Source organism: Astatotilapia calliptera, chromosome 15 (assembly GCF_900246225.1).
Source record: "Astatotilapia calliptera chromosome 15, fAstCal1.2, whole genome shotgun sequence".
NCBI lineage: Eukaryota > Metazoa > Chordata > Actinopteri > Cichliformes > Cichlidae > Astatotilapia > Astatotilapia calliptera.
In genome coordinates this window covers 13862048-13880611 of record NC_039316.1, presented here as the reverse complement: position 1 = coordinate 13880611, position 18564 = coordinate 13862048, and the positions used below count along the sequence as shown (strand labels likewise).

The 18564-nt window shown below is 37.2% G+C and overlaps 1 protein-coding gene across 1 annotated transcript; it reads right to left on the bottom strand.

Annotated features, from left to right (window-relative positions):
* Positions 1–885: 885 nt before the first annotated feature.
* On the bottom strand, positions 886–17700 carry LOC113006651 (phospholipase B1, membrane-associated-like). The gene is made up of 41 exons (XM_026142732.1): positions 17655–17700; positions 16789–16849; positions 16669–16703; positions 15676–15760; positions 15539–15590; positions 15041–15121; positions 14567–14632; positions 14430–14491; positions 14035–14110; positions 13829–13936; positions 12898–12972; positions 12724–12795; positions 12531–12605; positions 12378–12438; positions 11858–11916; positions 11703–11776; positions 11546–11589; positions 11331–11439; positions 11078–11129; positions 10754–10834; positions 10597–10662; positions 10396–10496; positions 10175–10256; positions 9981–10085; positions 8545–8640; positions 7552–7623; positions 7302–7379; positions 6013–6073; positions 4396–4454; positions 4235–4302; positions 4107–4150; positions 3647–3746; positions 3506–3557; positions 3335–3415; positions 3188–3253; positions 3015–3109; positions 2682–2763; positions 2498–2602; positions 2325–2420; positions 2101–2175; positions 886–1369 (listed from the first exon to the last, which is right to left on the bottom strand). The coding sequence occupies exons 1-41, from the start codon at positions 17683–17685 to the stop codon at positions 1094–1096; spliced, it is 3219 nt and encodes a 1072-aa protein (XP_025998517.1). The 5' UTR covers positions 17686–17700; the 3' UTR covers positions 886–1093.
* Positions 17701–18564: the final 864 nt, after the last annotated feature.

Below are 18564 nucleotides of genomic sequence, written 5' to 3'. Positions count from 1 at the left end.
GGGAGCTATGATAAGGATGAAAAGCGGCAAACCTGTGGAGGTATCGAGATGTCTGAGAGAGAAGGCAGTGGAGGAATCTCAACTTTTGTCTGATTGTTGTTTTCTATCCGCTTTTCTCTGTTTTTGTCCTTAAATTGTATTAATGCATCTTTCAGCACATGGTGTGAAGTCATAATATTTGTCTCAGATGTGAAAGGGGACTGTCCAAAGTGATTAGAGAAAATAAGTCACTTTCCCCTGGGAGAAACTCTTCATCATAGTTTATTCAAGTCTTTTATTGAGAAAATTCCATCAAAGAAAAGAAAAAGATGTGATTTCCATAAACAAATCCAATAAATAATGTTTATCTATGTGATATAGACATACTATACATTATCAATATGTTCCAGTTCACCTTCTTAGTTTTCCATGTGTGCAACATTTGCTTACTGACATTAATGAGTAAGGTGGGAGTCACATTACATTTTCTTAATTTCCCCAATTGAGCGCTTTCTGAGATGCAGCCAGAAATGAGTGATCTTCAAAGTTACTCCAGTTCACCCTGAGAGTAGCATGATAATGAATAACAGTATGACAATACTGATAAGCTGAGCAACTTCATTATATAAATCCAAACCACAAATATCAAATTGCTGCTGGGTGCTATGAAAAGGTTAGAGGGATCACCAGAGCCAGTGGGATTTCTTCTCTAGAGAATATTTGCATATTTATACAAAGTTAATGCTTCACTTGTTGGACAAAAAAACTACTAGAAGATTTAAAAACACTAAATTCAACTCTGTTTTAAACAAATGAATCAAACCGCACTCAAATACTGTAGCATTTTTATTTCATCAATAAATAAAAATGGGTATGATGAGAGTGAAATGTACAAACTGTCAGGATTCATACATTTATTTAATTATGAATAGTTCAAAATGTCTGTGCAATACAAAGTAATTACAAACATTTCACACACCTGCTAGCACTTTTAAAGAACATTTTAATAGTAAAATTAAATATTTGAGAGATGGCTTCAAACCTAAATTCCATCATGAAGTCTTGTCCAGATTTCAGCTCACTGATTTGATTCTTGACACGATTTTAGACAACATTAAAAAGCTGTTCCTTTCATTTCAAGCTCTTTTCTCTCTGCCTTGCTTTTGCGCCGATGACCGAGAGACAGAATTATCCAACAGGCAGCAAAACCCACCACTAAACCTACAATTCCCACAAGGACAGGCACCCACACAGGGGTGGAGGAGGGACAGTTGAGCACAGGGGCTGTTAACGCAGAGCTGGAACTGTGGGTGGAGTCTGTAAATGGAGTAGGTGTGGTTCCTGATGGACTTGGAAGACTGTTGATCTTTGTGAAGATAAACGGACTGGCCTATGGGAAAGATAAAATGGTTAAAAGCTCAAGAGCTGTCTATATGTAAGAATTTCTGAACTTTAGAGAAACACTGGAAATAAAAATTAATTTTGGGTGACATTGTGGAATAATCCACTAGATTTTTAAAATCGTTTGACATATTGTGAAATATTTTCTCCTATTCATCTTCACATGTCCATATTGGCATGATAGCATCACACAGTTGCTGCAGAATTTGTCGACTGCACGTCCATGTTAAAAAAAAAATCTCATTACACCACATCCCCAAGGTGTTCTTTTGGATTGAAATCTGCTGACTAGAGGCATTTGAGTACAGTAAACTCATTATCATGGTAAAAAAAAACAAAAAAAACCAACTTGAGATTATTTGAGCTCTGTCACATGGCACACTGTCCTGCTGGAAACAGCCATCAGAAGATGATTATACTGTTGTTATTAACAAAAAAAAAAGGACATTGCTGTCAGGCTGTTTACACCAAGTTGTCCAGTTTTGGTGAATCAGTGGAAGTTGTAGCCTCAGTTTCCTGGTCTTAGCTGACAGGTGTGGCCCCTATATTTATATGTATATATATTTATAATATTTTTTGCTTTTTTTTATACTTTTGGTATTTTTTAAAATAAAAAAACTCTTTTTGAAATCATAGATTGTAAGTGGAATTAAATTAACTAATTATTAAATAGTTGTAGCAACATGATTAGTAGAATTTCTCTAAAATCTTCCTAAATACCTCAGAAGGACAGTGAATTTTGGAGCGGTCATATGTGAAGTTGTTGTAGGCCTGCTTTCTCCCTATAGGCTCTAACTGTAAGAAAGAAAGAAAAAGAGTTGAAATCTTTAAAATGGCAAGCCAAAAGAAACGTTTGCACGGAGTTAATACTTTTTACTGAGTTAAAAGTTTGCATAGAGTATACCACCCTGCTTCAGTTTGGTTCATTATTTCCCGCAGCTCACCATGTTATTCCACAGACCAATGGCCATCTCAGTATGTGCTCGCTCACTGATGTGGAAACAGTCTACAGAGAAGAAACTTGTATCTGGCTCACCCTCCTGGTGAAAAAAATGAAAAAAGTACCAATATGGGTGCATTTGATAATTCGTGTTTGGTTTGTTTCTCAGTTACTCACTCCAATTTTAGGGATGAAGGAATTATGTAAAAATGGCTGAAGTACGACAGCAAAGTCTTCTTTTCCGTCATAGAGATCTCCAGATACAAGATACTGGAGCTCAGACTAAAGAAATATAACAGAAAGGATTTTTTTTTAAATAAAGAAGTTATTGAAATGATTTTAAAACAAACGGCTTCCCGACCTGGTACTCGTGATTGATTCGTTTCATCTCCTCAAGCTCTGGAGACTTTTCTGATGGGTTGATGACACAGGGACAGCTGGTCCTGGAAAAAAATCCTTTTAATATTGTGTTTTATTGTCCTTAGAAGGAATAACATTATCAGCTGACCAATTGAAATATGGTAATACAGTCGAAATGATACAGTCAACGCAAACATCATCTCCGAACAATCTCATCTGTAAAACAAAGGAACATTTATTTGTTCACATTTGAAAAAGTGATTTACATGACATATGTAAAATCCCAGTTTCATTCTATGAAAAGGTCAGAAAAGACACGCACTAGAAAACCAACCTCTGGATTAGTGAGCAGCCCAGAGTGTTCCTCGTAACTGATTTCAACAGATTTATCTGCATGATCTCCACGACATTAACCAACAACCTCGGTACCTAAAGATACATGGAGAGAAATGTAACTTAGTTAAACTCATGATAACAGTATAGTTCACTATTTTAAATATAACCTACCTCTTTGTAAAGCATATCCAAGCTGATCTTAAGATTATGGCTGTAGTTCTTGGGCGATAGATTATTCTACAGAGGTCAAGCACATGTTGTGTTATTGTTCCATAACTGTTGTTTGTGTACAATGCAGTAATTTGGGGGAACACTTACTTGATCAAAGCAGTAATTGCAGAGGTCATTGCCTCCAATGAATATTGTCACAAGTTTCCAGTCGTTTTCAAAATTCACCTCCTGTGGGGCACATGTACCAAAACTGATTATCAAAAACAAACAAATTGCTAAATGTAACTCATTTTTAAATCTAACTCGGTTTTCATGTACCGTATCTTCTCTTATGGCCTTGATGAGAGCTTGGACTTGTGATGGGATATCTCTGTGAACAAGTGAATACACAGACCGTTAACACGTTACAGAAAATGAAAGAGGGTTGGTGAAAGGTTTGTTTCACTGAGGTGTACATACGATGCCTTAACTCCAGGTTCAGCCATGTTGAAGTGTTTCTGCAATAACCCCTGACCTTTGGAAAAGCCTTTCAGAGAGGGGTTGAACTTCCTTAAGATGTCTGAGGAAATACAAATAAATGAGTAATGAGAATATGCAAGAGTGGCGTTCTCCTTGTACACAGTGGGGTAATGATTTAACTTGGATGTCGTTTGGTATCATGTAATCTTTATTATTAAGTTGTATAGCAATTTCAAATCAAAATCTTTAACAGCAAATCAGAAATTGTTTTAAAAAGGCAAATTCCTGTAACATTTCTTTTCAGGCTTTATATTTTTGGATGTTTTCAACAGTAAATCAGAGATTATTAGACATACGTATAACAGAAAGAATTGTCTAAAGACTTTAGATACCCCATAGAAACAGCTATTTCAGTCCCATAAAGTAACTGGTTTTTGCCCAACGAGTGGCATAAACTCACTTGGTAGTGTTGTGACTGTGTCCAGAGTATCATCACCTCCAATGCTTTAAGATATACGTGAAAAAAGCCAATCAGCAGTACATTGGTTTATAACAGTCAGCATCATGTATAATGGGATTATATCATACCTCCATGATACTCCTTTATACTTTGTATTGAGCTCAAATATGTTCTTTGCTTTAGCACCAGTGCCTGTCTATGAAAACAAATATACCACACAGCAGTTTAAAGATGCAGAAAGTTTGTTTTTCTGCTTAAAAAGGGGGAATAATTATGTTATTGCACTTACTGTCACAGAGTCTCCTAGTGCTGCCACCACCTTAATGTCTGCTGGCCTCAGCTTGTGGACTAGGATATTCAAAGGGTTGAAAGGGTACTCAAAATTTGTACTTAAGTACAAGTATTGTTACATTGGTTAAATTGTACTAAATTACAAGTAAAAGTACTGGTGTTAAAAAATACTACTCAGAGTATTAATTACTTTTTACTGGTGGATGTTTTATTATGTCGTCAATAGCGGCCATTCGGTTCATTTCACCAGTATAAAATATCTATGTTCAAAGCACGTTTCTCAGATGAACAAGGTATAGAAAGGTCATTTGTTTTGTAAATAAATGTTTTCTAATTAAATGTAAATATAAAGCAGGAATTTATATCTACTAGAAGGAGAAAAGGAAAAACTGAAGAAAACAATGCTCGGGCATGCAGCATAGGATGGATTAAAATGCTGAGAAAGAACACAGAGGTCAAGGAACTTAATAATAACTTGGAGTGCAAGAACAATGGCATGCTCAGGAAAAACACAGAGCTCGAAAAACTTAGTAAGAAATTGAAGTGCAAGAACAATGAAATGCAGGTTCAAGAGCAAGAACTGGAGAAAACACATGATGACCTGCAGTGTACGCTTCTAGAAATCCAGAGCAGAAATCACGACTTAGAAGACATGTACAACAAAGTACAACAGAGGAATACAGACATGTACGAAGCAAAGCTATTACAGGAGGCATCTAAAGATCTGAAGGAAAAGCTTGAAGAAAAACAAGCAAAATTAGAAGAACTGGAGAAAAAATGCAAGAAACTTGAGGAGGAAATGGCAGTAACAATCAAAGAACTGAAAACCCTCATCCTACAGAAAAAAGAGCTCCAGGAACAGTGCCTGCTGAAGAAGGCAAAAAAAGAAGAAACGCTTCTGTTTCTTCTGGAGGAGGGACCCTCCTGCTTCCTCAGTTGATCACTCCTTTAAAGGGAGTTTTTCTTAACCACTGTCGCCTTGTGCTTGCTCAGAGGGGATTGTTGGGGTTTTCTCTCCTCCTTTCTCTTTCCTTCCTTATATCCCTTTCTTTTCACCTCCCCTCTTCTCTCCTACCATCTCTCCTACCACCTCTCCATCACTCTTCATTTTTTCTTTCTCCCCTCCCTTCTTCATCCTTTTTCTTTTCTTTTTTCACCCTCGCTTAACTTATTCTTAACTAACAATAAATATAATCAACCATATTTTTACTTGTGCCAAATCAATGTCTTCATTCAAGAAAAATTCATCTTAAGAATAAAAACAACAAATGTGTGATAGCTCTGTGTGTTGATGGAGTGACACATTTATGTCTTACATTTTAGTGGGTCTTTTATTGTTGGGTCTTTACAATACAATATAAAGCACCTTGAGGCAACTGTTATGGTGATTTGACACTATATAAATAAAATTGAATTAAATTGAATTTTAGTTTAGCCTTATAGGTTATCATAGTTTTAGTTCTTGCAAAGTTTGGTACTTTAGCTTAAAGTTTTTGGCTTTTAAGTTCCCTGGTTCCAAAATCTATCCAGCTTTTTGAAATTGGGATTGCATTAAGTGGATGATAGTGGACACGTCTTGTGTGTGTGTCTGTGTGTATGTGGGTGTCCATCTTACCTGAAGTTGGCACAGTGTCAGATGGTCCAATATTTACACAGGAAAAGTCACTTCCCCAGTTCTGAAAGAATAAATACCAAAAATATTTTAATCAGACCTCATTAATCAGAACATTTAGCTTTCGTGAAGCATCAGTATAATAACATTTCTTAAAAACAATATTTGTGTCTTTTAACCTTTAAAAATGGAAAGTCTGCCCAAGCATTGCACCGGTTTCTATCTAATGCTTACCCAAAGAAAATAAGCAGACATTAATTAGATTTTAGTGGTTTTCTATCATTGGGGCTAAGATCTGGAGAATCACTGCTTTATTCGGCCTTGAAGCATGTAAATTGTAAATGAGGGAAAATACACATACACAACAAAAGTGCATAAAGCTTGTAACAATAATAAGAGATACTAGCTGAATTATAGAAATAATTAAAAATAAGGAGAATACTGGAAACCAATTCCAAAATATCCACATGTCTAACCCAAGTCCCTGGCACAAGATAAACCATCATAAGCCCTCGGGCTGCTCATTACTGGCATCTATTTTAGTTATCTAGATAAGTGTTAAGCAGTTCTGAGCTTCCTCTGAGACCCAACAGACTCTGGTGCATGACTAAAAAAGCCCAAACCCTAAAAAAAAGGGAGTCTGTTTACTAGGGTTTAAACAATCTTATAGCTTTAATGTTGTGTGTAATTTGAATGTGTGCTTTGAGACAAGCCCTGGCATTTATGACAATCACAAGCTTTGTATGTTGACCAAAAGATGAGCTTTAGGTCAAGCAGTCGAAATGATCTTCCAGGGTGAGGAGCTCAGTCATTCAAAAAGAGCTCAGAGCAGAGCCTACTACTATTTCAGTCCACACCACTACACATCGAAAGGAGGCATATGAGTTCATTCAGGCAACTGACCATTCCTCCTTTAAGCCTCCAAGGGGAGTGTTTTTGGGTATGTCCTGTCAGGAGAAGGCCCCAGGAGAGAACCAGAACACACAGGAAAGATGGCTAGCTTGGGAACAGCTAACACCTGAATGAGGTAGACAAGGTAGCTAGGGGGAGAGAGGTCTGGACACTTCTGCTTAGACTTCTGTCCTAGTAACTTTAACCCAGATAAATGACAGAAGTTGGGTGGTTCAAAAGCTCTGATTGACACTTGGTAGGTTGATAATAGGTAGGTTGATAATTTTAATGGCCCATTCAGGTCTTTGGCTCTTAAACAATAAAATATTTTAATCGTGATAGAAGTTGCTGGTTTTCTTTTTTGGATAAAGACCTTAAAAACCTGGAAGTTAGATACTCACTGTATTAGGCTGAGGTGTTGGGGAGGGACTGGAATAGATGTAATTGCTGTTGTTGTAGGTCCGAATATAAAGTGAAGTCTGGGGATAAAAAGAACTTAAATTAAATGTGATGTATAGTGATTACAAAGAGATGCGTATCTATAGAGGCTAGAGTCTAGACAAAGAAACCACAACATTTGTAATCTAAGCTAAGTTTGAATAGCAATTTTTCCAACGAGGATTTACAAAGACATGTTGACTTGTCTCCTACCTTACTTGGGCATTTCAGGCCAGTGGATACAGAAAAGTCCTGTAAAGAAGTCTTGTTGCCCAGTGGCTCCAACTTTGAGAGTAAAAAAAAAAAAGTGATTTGTGCACACAGCATGTTAAGTATAATGATTAGAGCAAATAAGCTTTATAGTGTTTATAATCATGTTAGGATAATGTTCAGTACCAATAAGTCAGTGGAAGTTTAACAGTCTGTTAAATAGTCAAGATTACGTCTAACAGATACAGTTTTGTTAGTCGGTATAAATTCTTATATCCTTGTGTCTCAAGGGTACAGAAAATATATATTATTCTTTATAAGCTCAGCTACTCATACTAGTAATGTAGTTTTATCAGCTGATATTTACAATGTTCCTGCCTTTTACACATAGCATCAGTAGCTATAATGGCATTGTTGAGGGAGCATAATAGTGGTTTTTACCCACCACTAAGTACTTTGAAAGCCTGTAATTCAGAAAATTTCCATAGTACTAGTTCCATTAGATATAATACAGTTATTATATAATGTTCTGATTCTGGGTGGGGGGGTGAAACACTGTTGTTTTCCATGCAGTGACCCACTTATTAATATTTTCATGAAGCAGAACAACATCCCCAACAGTCATTAATAATGCAGTCAACAGCAAAATGGCATGTGTGCAAAATACTGTAACAGCCTCTTTTTGTTTACGAAAGAAGGTAAGTGCTGCTGTTTGTGATGGCTGACCCCACTGAGGCTCTTCAGTGGCACAGGCAGAGATGTCAAAAGAAATATAAAAATCCTTGCTGATGTGGCACAATTAGAAGCACATGAAACAGCTGAAGTGTGGCAACTACGTCTTTATTGGTGCTTGACAAACACATGTTCAGTCGGAATCAAATACTCATGTCATATTATGTTGCTTTTGTAGTAATAAAAGTATCAAATAGCAAAAATATATACGGGTCAGAATAAGTGTTTTACAAAAAGAGTCCCTTTTGTTTGCCATATATTTACCATGTTGTTCCAAAGGGAGCGAGCCATCATGGTCTGGGCCTTCTGGCTGACGTGGAAGCAGTCAGCACTAAAAAAAGAGCGATCAGGGCGGCCATCCTGAGAAAAACGCACAATAAATATGTAAATGTTAAGATTTTTGGACTACTTGCATCGGTCAGAATATAACTACTGTGTTAGATATCTGATCAGGACCAGGAGATCTTTCAAAATACAAAAACAAACAAAAGAAACAAAAGAAAGAATCTGCAGTATTTTCTTTTCTTTTTAAAATGTCAATAAAGCTGTTTTTGTAAGAACTTAGGATTTAACATTGACCTTAATCGTTAAGGGAGCAATTTGTCATTTTGAGAAATGTACTTTTAAAATACACAATCTGAACTGTTCTAAGGAGCAATCCACTCTAAAATGATAAAGATCACATAAAGACACGATCATTATACAGATTAAATCAAACCACTGAAACCAGACAGAATAGAGTGACCTTTAGAGGTGGATTTTTAACTTTGGAATAGTATCAGTCAATCAATCAATCAATCACAAGTATATTTAGTATGTTTCTGTTTATTCGTGGTTAAGGATTTGTTGTCTCATGTATAGTTTGAGTTCCATGTGTTATTTTCTGTCTACCTCTCAGTGTTGAGTTTGTGTCTTTGTGTAGTGATTTCGTGTTTCCTGTTTTATTGTGAAGGTCTGCTTCTAATGTGAGTGTATTGTTTTACTTCCCTTGTCTCATCTCGTTAATTACTTCCAGCTGTGTCCCCCACCTGTGTGTAATCTCCCTGTGTTTCTCTGAGTGTATTTAAGTCGGGTCTTCTGTTGTAGTAGTTGCTGGTCCGTCTGTGTATCCACCGTGTTTCATCTGTGTGTTCTCCCTGCTGTCCATTGTCGTTCATGTTCATGTTCATGTTCATGTTCATGTTCATGTTCATGTTCATGTTCATGTTCATGTTCATGTTCGTGTTCTGGTTCGTGTTTTGTAGTTTAGTTGTTCTCAGTTTAGATAGTCTGCAGTCCCATTTGCCGTTTTACTATTTTGTACTTTATTTTCAATAAACCACCTTCACACCTTTACAAGTGCCTGCGATTGGATCCTCCTTTATTATCTCCACACGGCTCACCCCACTCGCCGTGACACAAACAATTTCTCACAAGAATTTCTACAGAAATTCAATAGTCCTTTCTCTTGTTAGCTAGTATTTAAAATTTGACATCTTTTGTTGATGATTTAAGGTAATCAAAATTAGACCTTATGCTTTGCAGAATAATTTACAGAATTGCTTGAACAGATTCTGTGGAAGCCATTGATTCAGTGGTTTTATAGTGGAATAACGACAAAATCCTTGTGTACTGCTGCAGGGGCCATGTTGTTACATACTGGATAAGGTGAACTGTGGATAAACACCCGTAAATCCTGTGCTCTGTGCTTTATTACTGACCGGCAGCCTGGGGAAAATGATGTCTCTGAAAAAAGGCTGGATAACCACAGTGAAGTCTGAGCGAGTGTCATACCGGCCGGACTCCACGAGTTCATGTAATGCTCGCTGAAATATAGAGAAAACAATGACGATCAATGGGGACTGACTTTAGGGCTCCTTTTTTAATGAGATTTCCTTTTTCTGGACTTTTCTACCTGATAGCTTCTGTTCAGGTCTTCCAACATTTGAAGAGCCTCAGAGTTGGACTTTGGCAAAATAACGCAAGGACACATAATCCTGGAGAGATAACAAGGGGTTACACAACAGTTTAAGATTATTTATGAAATGATAACTGTGGACGATAAAAAGAGCAACTGAGCAATGCATTACCTACATATTTTTTTTATATCTCATAATACAAAAAAGTGATACTCACTTCACCAGCCAGGTTGGGCATTTAAGTGAGGGATCTTTGTGCATTTCTCTTAGTTGTGTTATCTGCAGAGGCTCTACTAAGTTCACCAGAGCCCGAGGCACCTATCAGACATTAGCTAAGTTAATACTAATGCTAACACTGACCAGGACCAGCATACATACTGCATCTATATAAATGTGACAGCCTGCCTGATGATTTTACCTCCTTGTGAAGATAATCCAGGCTTTCTCGGACATTGCGAACATAATTTTCTGTAGAGTAACGTAGCTGCAAACCAAGATATAACATTTTTGGGTTTGGTGACCGTTTTGGCTCTTTAAAAATGACCTATGAGTTCTTACTACATGCCAGTACTTACAGAGTTGTAGCAGTGCTCACACAGGTCATTTCCTCCAATGAAAAAGGTGATCACCTTCCAGTCTGATTCAAAGTTGATCCTCTGCAACATGCACAAATGTGAAGATAGATAGATAGATAGATAGATAGATAGATAGATAGATAGATAGATAGATAGATAGATAGATAGATAGATAGATAGATAGATAGATAGATAGATAGATAGATAGATAGATAGATAGATAGATAGATAGATAGATAGATAGATAGATAGATAGATAGATAGATAGATCTATCGAGTTGGTAAGTAAAAATATTGTTAAAGATCAAATATCTTTAAACATACAGAGTCATTCTTCATTCTTTCCACCAGAGCACGCACTTGGGTTGGTACATCACTAAAAACACAGTAAAAGACAATTCTTTGATGGTTAAAGAGTCATTTTATCGAAGTTGAACCATTAACATCAACAAAACTTTTAAACAGCAAAAACAACAGCTGTACTCATTCAGTATAGAAAAACATATTCTACAAGCTGATCACTCATGTATCACCTGTAACAAATCTCTAGGCAGGTATTTGTGCTAAAAGGACTCACTGGCTTTTTGCTCCCGCCACAGCCTGGTTAAGGAATGCTTGAGGTGTGTCCTGCTGACCCGTGTCAACAGAGTAGCCCGTCAGGTTTTGGCTGAAATATTTCAAGATGTCTGTAATAACAATAATAATGAACAACAATGAATAGTAATAACAATCAAGGAAAAAAAAATTCACACGTAATGTTGAGCAATGTGTTTGGTTATCTAAATGACTCACTGGGCAGAGTGGTGACGCTAGTCAGGTTTTCATCTCCACCAATGCTGGGAAATAGACATGAAGTTAAATACATGAATGATGTGACACACTAGCCCAGGAAGTTTAATAGTAGTATTTTGCTGCAACATTAAGGGATACCTGAAGAGTCCTGACTCACCTCCAGGATAAACCTCTGTATTGACGCAAGACATCCAGGATATCAGATGGCCTGGATGCAATGCCATTGCCTGCCTGAAAAACAGCAGGTTTTAAAAACTTTTAGGATCAACTTATTCAATTCTAAATAACGAGAAGTTGATAAGAATGACTCACTGTCAACGAATCGCCAACAGCAGCAACAACGTTGACGTCTCCAGGTCTGAGTTTGTGGACTGCAAAAAACAGAAGAAATGGTCAGAATAATAAATAAAATTAATAAGACAAGTGTAGAATAATATTGTATTTAGAATACACATAAATACAAAATATATAAAATTAAACTTCCTACAAATATTGTATACTAGTATCAATGTACTGGGAGGTACTATTAGGATGATTTGAAAGGGCAGATTTAAAGAACACTTTACATTTTACAGACTGAGGAAACCAAGACATCTCACAAAAAACAACAAAAACAAAGCTCCATCATAAAGCATCTTAGATTGTGACTTGAAGTTTGTACAGTGTCAGAGGTATTACTTTGTAGTTTTTAGTCCCATGTGCTAAAGTGGGGAATAAATGAATAACCTTCAATATGTTATATAAAAAGCCAGATCTTGGATAAAATCAGTTTTACTTTTTTGCTAATTTAAGGTCACCTAAGTGCTCAAGAAAAGCCTTAATGTCATCTTACCTGAAGTGGGTGTGGAAGGTGAGGGACTTAAGTCCTCACAGGGCATATCTGTCCCTGTAAACTGAGCAGTCACACAGAGCACAATCAGAAATTGACAGGAAGCGTGCAAAGCTGGCCCAAAGCTGGTTCGGGTTGGCTGTAGACAAAACTCACAGGCTCCAGGAGAGGAGAGCTATTGCTGTGGTGACATGACGGAGAGTTTCCTTCTGTCCTCAGGTAGGGTCGTTCCTAAGGGAGGGAGACAGATAAGGAGGAGGAATATGCTGCACAGAATCATCATCTGTAAATACAGTGTGTCTAATGTGATTACCATATATGTAAGTGGGTTTTCTGTAAAATTACTCACCTCGCTTGGACATGGCAATGTGAAGATCTTACCATTGTCCTCTGGTTCATATTGGGCAACTGTGACCTGCAGCTAAGAGACAAAAGGCTCATTGTTTTCATGTCTGGGATACTGAGAAGAGTAACTGGGTGTGAAAGTGCCAGTGCATTCGACTTTGAGAGTCCCAAGCCTCACCAGGTTTGTCCACATCTGCACCAACAGTTTATCTTTGTGCTGTAATGCTTCAGACTCAGTGAGATGCTTCCCTCTCTGTTAAAAGCAAGAAAGACAGACAATGTACAGTGCATAAAAAATATCTTCAGTTCAGTTCAGGAAGATAAACACAGACATTTAATATCATCTACCGAGAAGACAAAGTCTTTGTACTCTTTGGGAGTCGATTTTCACAGATGCTGGGATGAGACACAAATCCCTGTGGGACTTAATCAGGAAGAGTATCCTGCATAAAAACGCCTGCTAAACCACTGTGCGAACTACCTGCTGTGGTGATCCCTTGTGACGTAGGGAGCACCTGAAAGTAGTTTTTATATAATGCATACAAATAGACTACAACACTCGATTTAATATCACCCTGATGGGCCTTCTTGAAGCCCTTTAGTTTTACTACACTAACTGTTTTAGCTCCCTATCACATCCCTTTAACCTTTCTGATTGGCTTCCCTTCATAAACAGAAGGTCTAAAGAGATAGTGGCTGGGGCTTGTATATTCAGAAGCTAATGTTAAAGTGCTCCTCACAGATACACATCCACAAAAAAAAACTGTTAGAAAAGGAAGTTGACTTCATGTTCAATTTGACCAACTGCTGTTGCAACAAAATGGATGAAGAAAAGTTAAATAGGTCACTATTTAATAAATTTTTGCTCTCTCAAGCCTTATAAAGAGAAAGGTTGGGTGAATTTCTTCAATCACAATAAAAATGTTCGGGTTTTGCCCGGTAAAAATGTGTCAGCATAGGCTCTAGCATTTTTTTTTTTGATGACAGAAATGATCACGGTAAACTGCAGGTGTGACTAAGGCACTAATAAAGATTTGGGTTTGCAAAATAGTGCAATTGAAAGGATTTATAGGAGAATAAAAGGATGATATGATCTGAATTTAACTCACAGCAATAAATGATGGGTCTGTGATGAAAGGTATATCCTGAAGGGTAACAGTGAAGTCTTTTCTGTCACTGTACCAGTGTTTCTGTACCAACAGCTCATCCAAAGATTCCTGGGAAAAGGGAGTTTAGGAACAACATTTATCAGCAAGAGGTTAGCTATACCCTCAAGCAAATCCAAACACTATTTGAACATGAAATAAGGACAAACCTGCAGAGACTGAGTCAGCACGGCTCTCAGGAGCCTGAGCTCCCCTTCACTGTATGTTTCCAAACACTGGCCTGATCTGTCAGTAAAACACATTTACTCATTAAAACTTAATATGGATCCTCCTGTTTAAAGGAAAACAATCTACCCCAACAGTGAATAATTAAAAAATGAAAATAAAACTATTAAAGGAAACAAGTAAACGGGTTAAGAACATAACATTCTCTAACTTGACAGCAGTGACATTTTGTATTGCCACACTGACTTATCATCATGTCATCTAATTAATTTATTTTCCTGGGAAAAAAAGATCTTAATTCCTTTTACATCTTCAACACATGCACGCCATCTGTTTTGATGTCATTCTCTAAAGGTCAGGGAAGAAAAAGTGAACTTACTTGCTCTGCATAGTGTCATGCTCTCCATCCCATAATGCAACACTGACAATGGTCCGTTTGAGCTGTAGCACAGTTTTTGCAAATTTTATGAACACATTGTAAGTAAAATCGCTTCCTGCGTATAATATGAAACATACCCGAGAATGCAGCAACTGCAGAGCCTTATCCACCTCTTTGACCACTGCCGCGATAATTGATGAGACCTGCAGTACAAACACAACAGACTCCATGAACTCCTAGTGACTTTAATGCTACTTTTTTACAACAAGAGAGTCACCAGTACAGTCACTTGTTTGTTTGGTTGTCGGCTAATACTTTAATGTGTTATGTGAATCAAATTATAGGAAATGCTAAGTAGCCAAAAAACGCTATAGAAGGCAACCTTTGCAATAGCAACAGTGACAACATATCTACAGAACAAATTTTATTTGCATATATGAAGGAAAGTTGGGATAGTGCAAGTCTGAAACTGATAAGAATTGATAGCTTGGGCTGTGTAACTACAGTATTAAGGCAACAAAGTCTATAAAACATGAATAACAAGGGATTTGGACTCTGGGCATTGAGCTCTTGAAGATTAAGGAACCTCAGTAAGGTCTTTCACTGTTTACCTGCTGGTCCTCACAGGCACAAAACTGATCCAGCTGAACAAAGAGAAGCACCAACTTCCAGTCCCGATTCACATTGGGAGCCTGTTGGGGGTGAAGTCACTGCTGGTTACTTTTGAACTTGAAATAATTTTAATTTGAACCTGTAAGAAACACCATGCACTGGTACATGTTTAGTAAATTGTATGGCAAGTATGATCTTTAGATATTTTTCTCAGGGCACAGCAGGTTAAAACAACACCTGTTCAAACATATAGTTCTGCAAAATTTCCAGTTTTTAATAATTAAATCAATAATGAGAGAATATATTTTGTTTTCTGGTGTGTGTTTTTTTAACAAACACTGAATTATATATATTTTTTCTGAGAAGGTTGGTTAGAATACTTTTATTGTGAATATTTAATATTTCCCTCATTTCCAAATAAGCTATATCTTCTTGATTCACCATGGAAAGCATAAAATCAAATTTTATCCTTAAGGTTGGAAAATGCAAGAATATACCTGACTGTTCTGTAGATAGAGGGACAGTTTCTTTGCCTGATCCACCAGAGTGCTACAAAAATAAAATAACATGAAGGAGTTAAGCCATCATATGCAATCATAGCTTTTCCTCATGAGCCAAAAAGTACACACTGTACCTGTGTTGTATAGGCTGAGAGGTGTAAAGGTTTGTTTCCTTGGAGAGGTGACTAATCAGTTCAGGATTGAACAGAACCATCAGCTCTGGTTGAGAGAAGGTAACACAAGTTTAACATTAGCACTTATTTTTACCCTATTTTCACTCTTGAACTCATAGGGTAGCTTTGCATGATTCACAGTTCAAAATAAGCTCTAAAAGCAGAATTGTGTCCCCTGTACTGGGCCTTATTGCAGTAGATCACTTTGAAGTGGCTGTGTGTTAGTGCTAGATAAATTCATTTCTATTAAATTGAACTGAACTAGAGCTACAAGAGCTGAAACACTTTTTAAACTCTTCTGCCTTTAAGCCAACTTCCTTTCTAAATGGCTGCCTCTCATAAACAGAAAGTTTGAACAACATGTGGGCTGAAAAATCTGTGCTCACAGCTAGAACTATGTGTCTTAGATGGGCATATTAGATAATATCTATGTATTAAAATATCATACAGGCCCAAGAGTAGAAAGATTGAAAAAGAGGCCAATATTTACTATCCTAAATCTCTTAAACGCAAGAGTTTACTGCTCACCTTCAATCACAGTACAGTATCTTTGTTTTATTCTGTGTGGCTGTTAAAACTAGTTTAGGTTTAAGCTTTCTGACTGCAGATTAATCATAAAAATTAATTTGCCCTGCCAAGTTGACGTGAACATGATAGCAGTGTTTTTGTAACAGTAACTATCACGTTGTGTCCATATCAGTGCTGTATAGATAAAGCACTGTGGTATAACAGGAAAAAATTATTAGCCTCGTGACATGAGTGTATTTAGTAAGGTGCTGTAATTCTAGTGAGGGTAAAGCTTGGATCAAGCCATTTGGTTACTTTTGTATTATCCCAGAGACACTTGAACACATTGAAGCTCTCACATTATGTCCCACGGGAAGCCCAGAAAAACAACAGCGACTTTATTAGGTACACATATAATGTCAGAAGCTGTTAAAGATATATACTTACCTCTAAGTCTTGATACAACTGAGGACAGCTCAGTGCTGTAGAAAAGGACCAAAGTGTGAATTTCTAATTTTGTGTAGGTTTTCACTGTGCTATCACAGCTGAACAGTAAACTGTGCTCACCTGCGCATGTGAAGTCCAATGGCGGAAAGCAGACCCACATCTGAGGGCCTAACAACATTAACTGAAAAAATTGCAAAAAATAAAATGATGCAGCTGATTAGCCTAGTTACCAAATCTGGGTAAAGGTATGAATGGTAAATGGCCTGTATTTGTATATAGCACTTTACTAGTCCCTAAGGACCCCAAAGCGCTTCACACAACCAGTCATCCACCCATTCACACACTGGTGATGGCAAGCTACATTGTAGCCACAGACAGAGGCGAGGCTGCTGGACACTGGCGCCACCGGGACCTCTGACCACCACCAGTAGGCAACGAGTGAAGTGTCTCGCCCAAGGACACAACGACCAAGACCGTCCAAGCTGGGGCTCGAATCGGCAATCTTCCGATTACAAGGCAAACTCCCAACTCTTGAGCCACGATCGTCCCATGATGGTGTTACATTAGTGTGTGCAGCAGGGAAGTTGTTTTATTTATTTATATATTTATTATAACCTACATTTATTTATATCCCAGTAAAAGTTTTAAAAAGTGTGATAACAGGAAAGTTTACTAAAACTATCAAATCTAGTAATCATGCTAAACGTTCTACTCAGACTTAATCATTACACCTACATCGATCTCCCAGTGCAGCTTTTGTGTTGTTGTTGTTAATGCAAGAGGATGTTTAGGACTACAGTAATGAGTCAGCAGAGCTTTATGCACTATGTACCTCAGCACTCACCGACCCTGCTCTGTACTTTTGCGTGGTCAGACACTTCATGGCTGAGTTGTAGTTTATCATAAAGATCAGTATTATAGTGTCAGCTGTAGAGCTTTGTTCTCCTCGAAGGCTGTTCATAAAACCATATGATTGTCTAATTTACCAGTTGAAGGAGGCTCCTGCGAAGGGATCATCTGAGAGCACGGCAGTCCGACTGCTAGAAAACGTGAAGAGATAACAAATGATAAAAATGCTTCAAAGTACAGAAGTTCAAGGCCCTGAGGAGCATTTTTGGCAAAAGTATTACTCTTTATTCAATTGCAGACTTGGCTCAAATCCACTCTTGGTTGGAAAAGAGGAGCACAACAAACACAAACATCTTCTTCCTGTATTGCTATCACTCTTACCAACTGGACAGTCATATACTGAATATTTTAATTTTACTTAAATTATTTTTTTAATAACTATAGTAACTATATAAATAACTATAGCAGCAAATATACATCAAAATCCAATAATTTCAACTAAACCTCCAAAATAAGCAAATAAATAGTACAAGTAGTAATGTTAGTATTAACAGACTGAGTTAAAAATAGCTTATTTTAACACCTGACTTCTGCAAAATTTACTTTAGGTAAATCGTACATAATTCCTACATTTCATGCAGAACCTTTTCAAAATATATATTTATAATTTGTCAAATTGAAACAAAACATCATCATAACAAACATGAAACATGAGCATTAGATTGAGCTATAGTAACAGTGGAGACCTGATGTCCACGTGAGACCCAGCAGAGAGATCAGAAGCAGCTGCTGAAGCATCTTATTTTTTAATGTTGTTTTCATTTATCTTCTGTATGGCTTTCTTTCCTGCCTGCTCTCTCAGCTTACAGTAAGCTGTCTTTCTCTGTTATTATCAGTTATACTTAGTCAGTTAATTATAGCTGTCATAAATCCTCATGCAGGGAAGGGACTATCCTATTTGTTCAAAGGACACAGCTTGAAGATGATATATGATATATGATGATATAATGACACTGATAAGCTCAAAGAAAGTAAGAAAGTAATGGG

Coding starts and splice junctions, on each gene's coding strand:
- LOC113006651 (XM_026142732.1), bottom strand. CDS start 17,685: ATGATCCCTTCGCAGGAGCCTCCTTCAACTG. Junction 15,761..16,668: donor AGTTGTATCAAGACTTAGAG/GTAAGTATATAT, acceptor TCTCTCAACCAG/AGCTGATGGTTCTGTTCAAT. Junction 11,130..11,330: donor GTGGCGGGAGCAAAAAGCCA/GTGAGTCCTTTT, acceptor CTGTGTTTTTAG/TGATGTACCAACCCAAGTGC.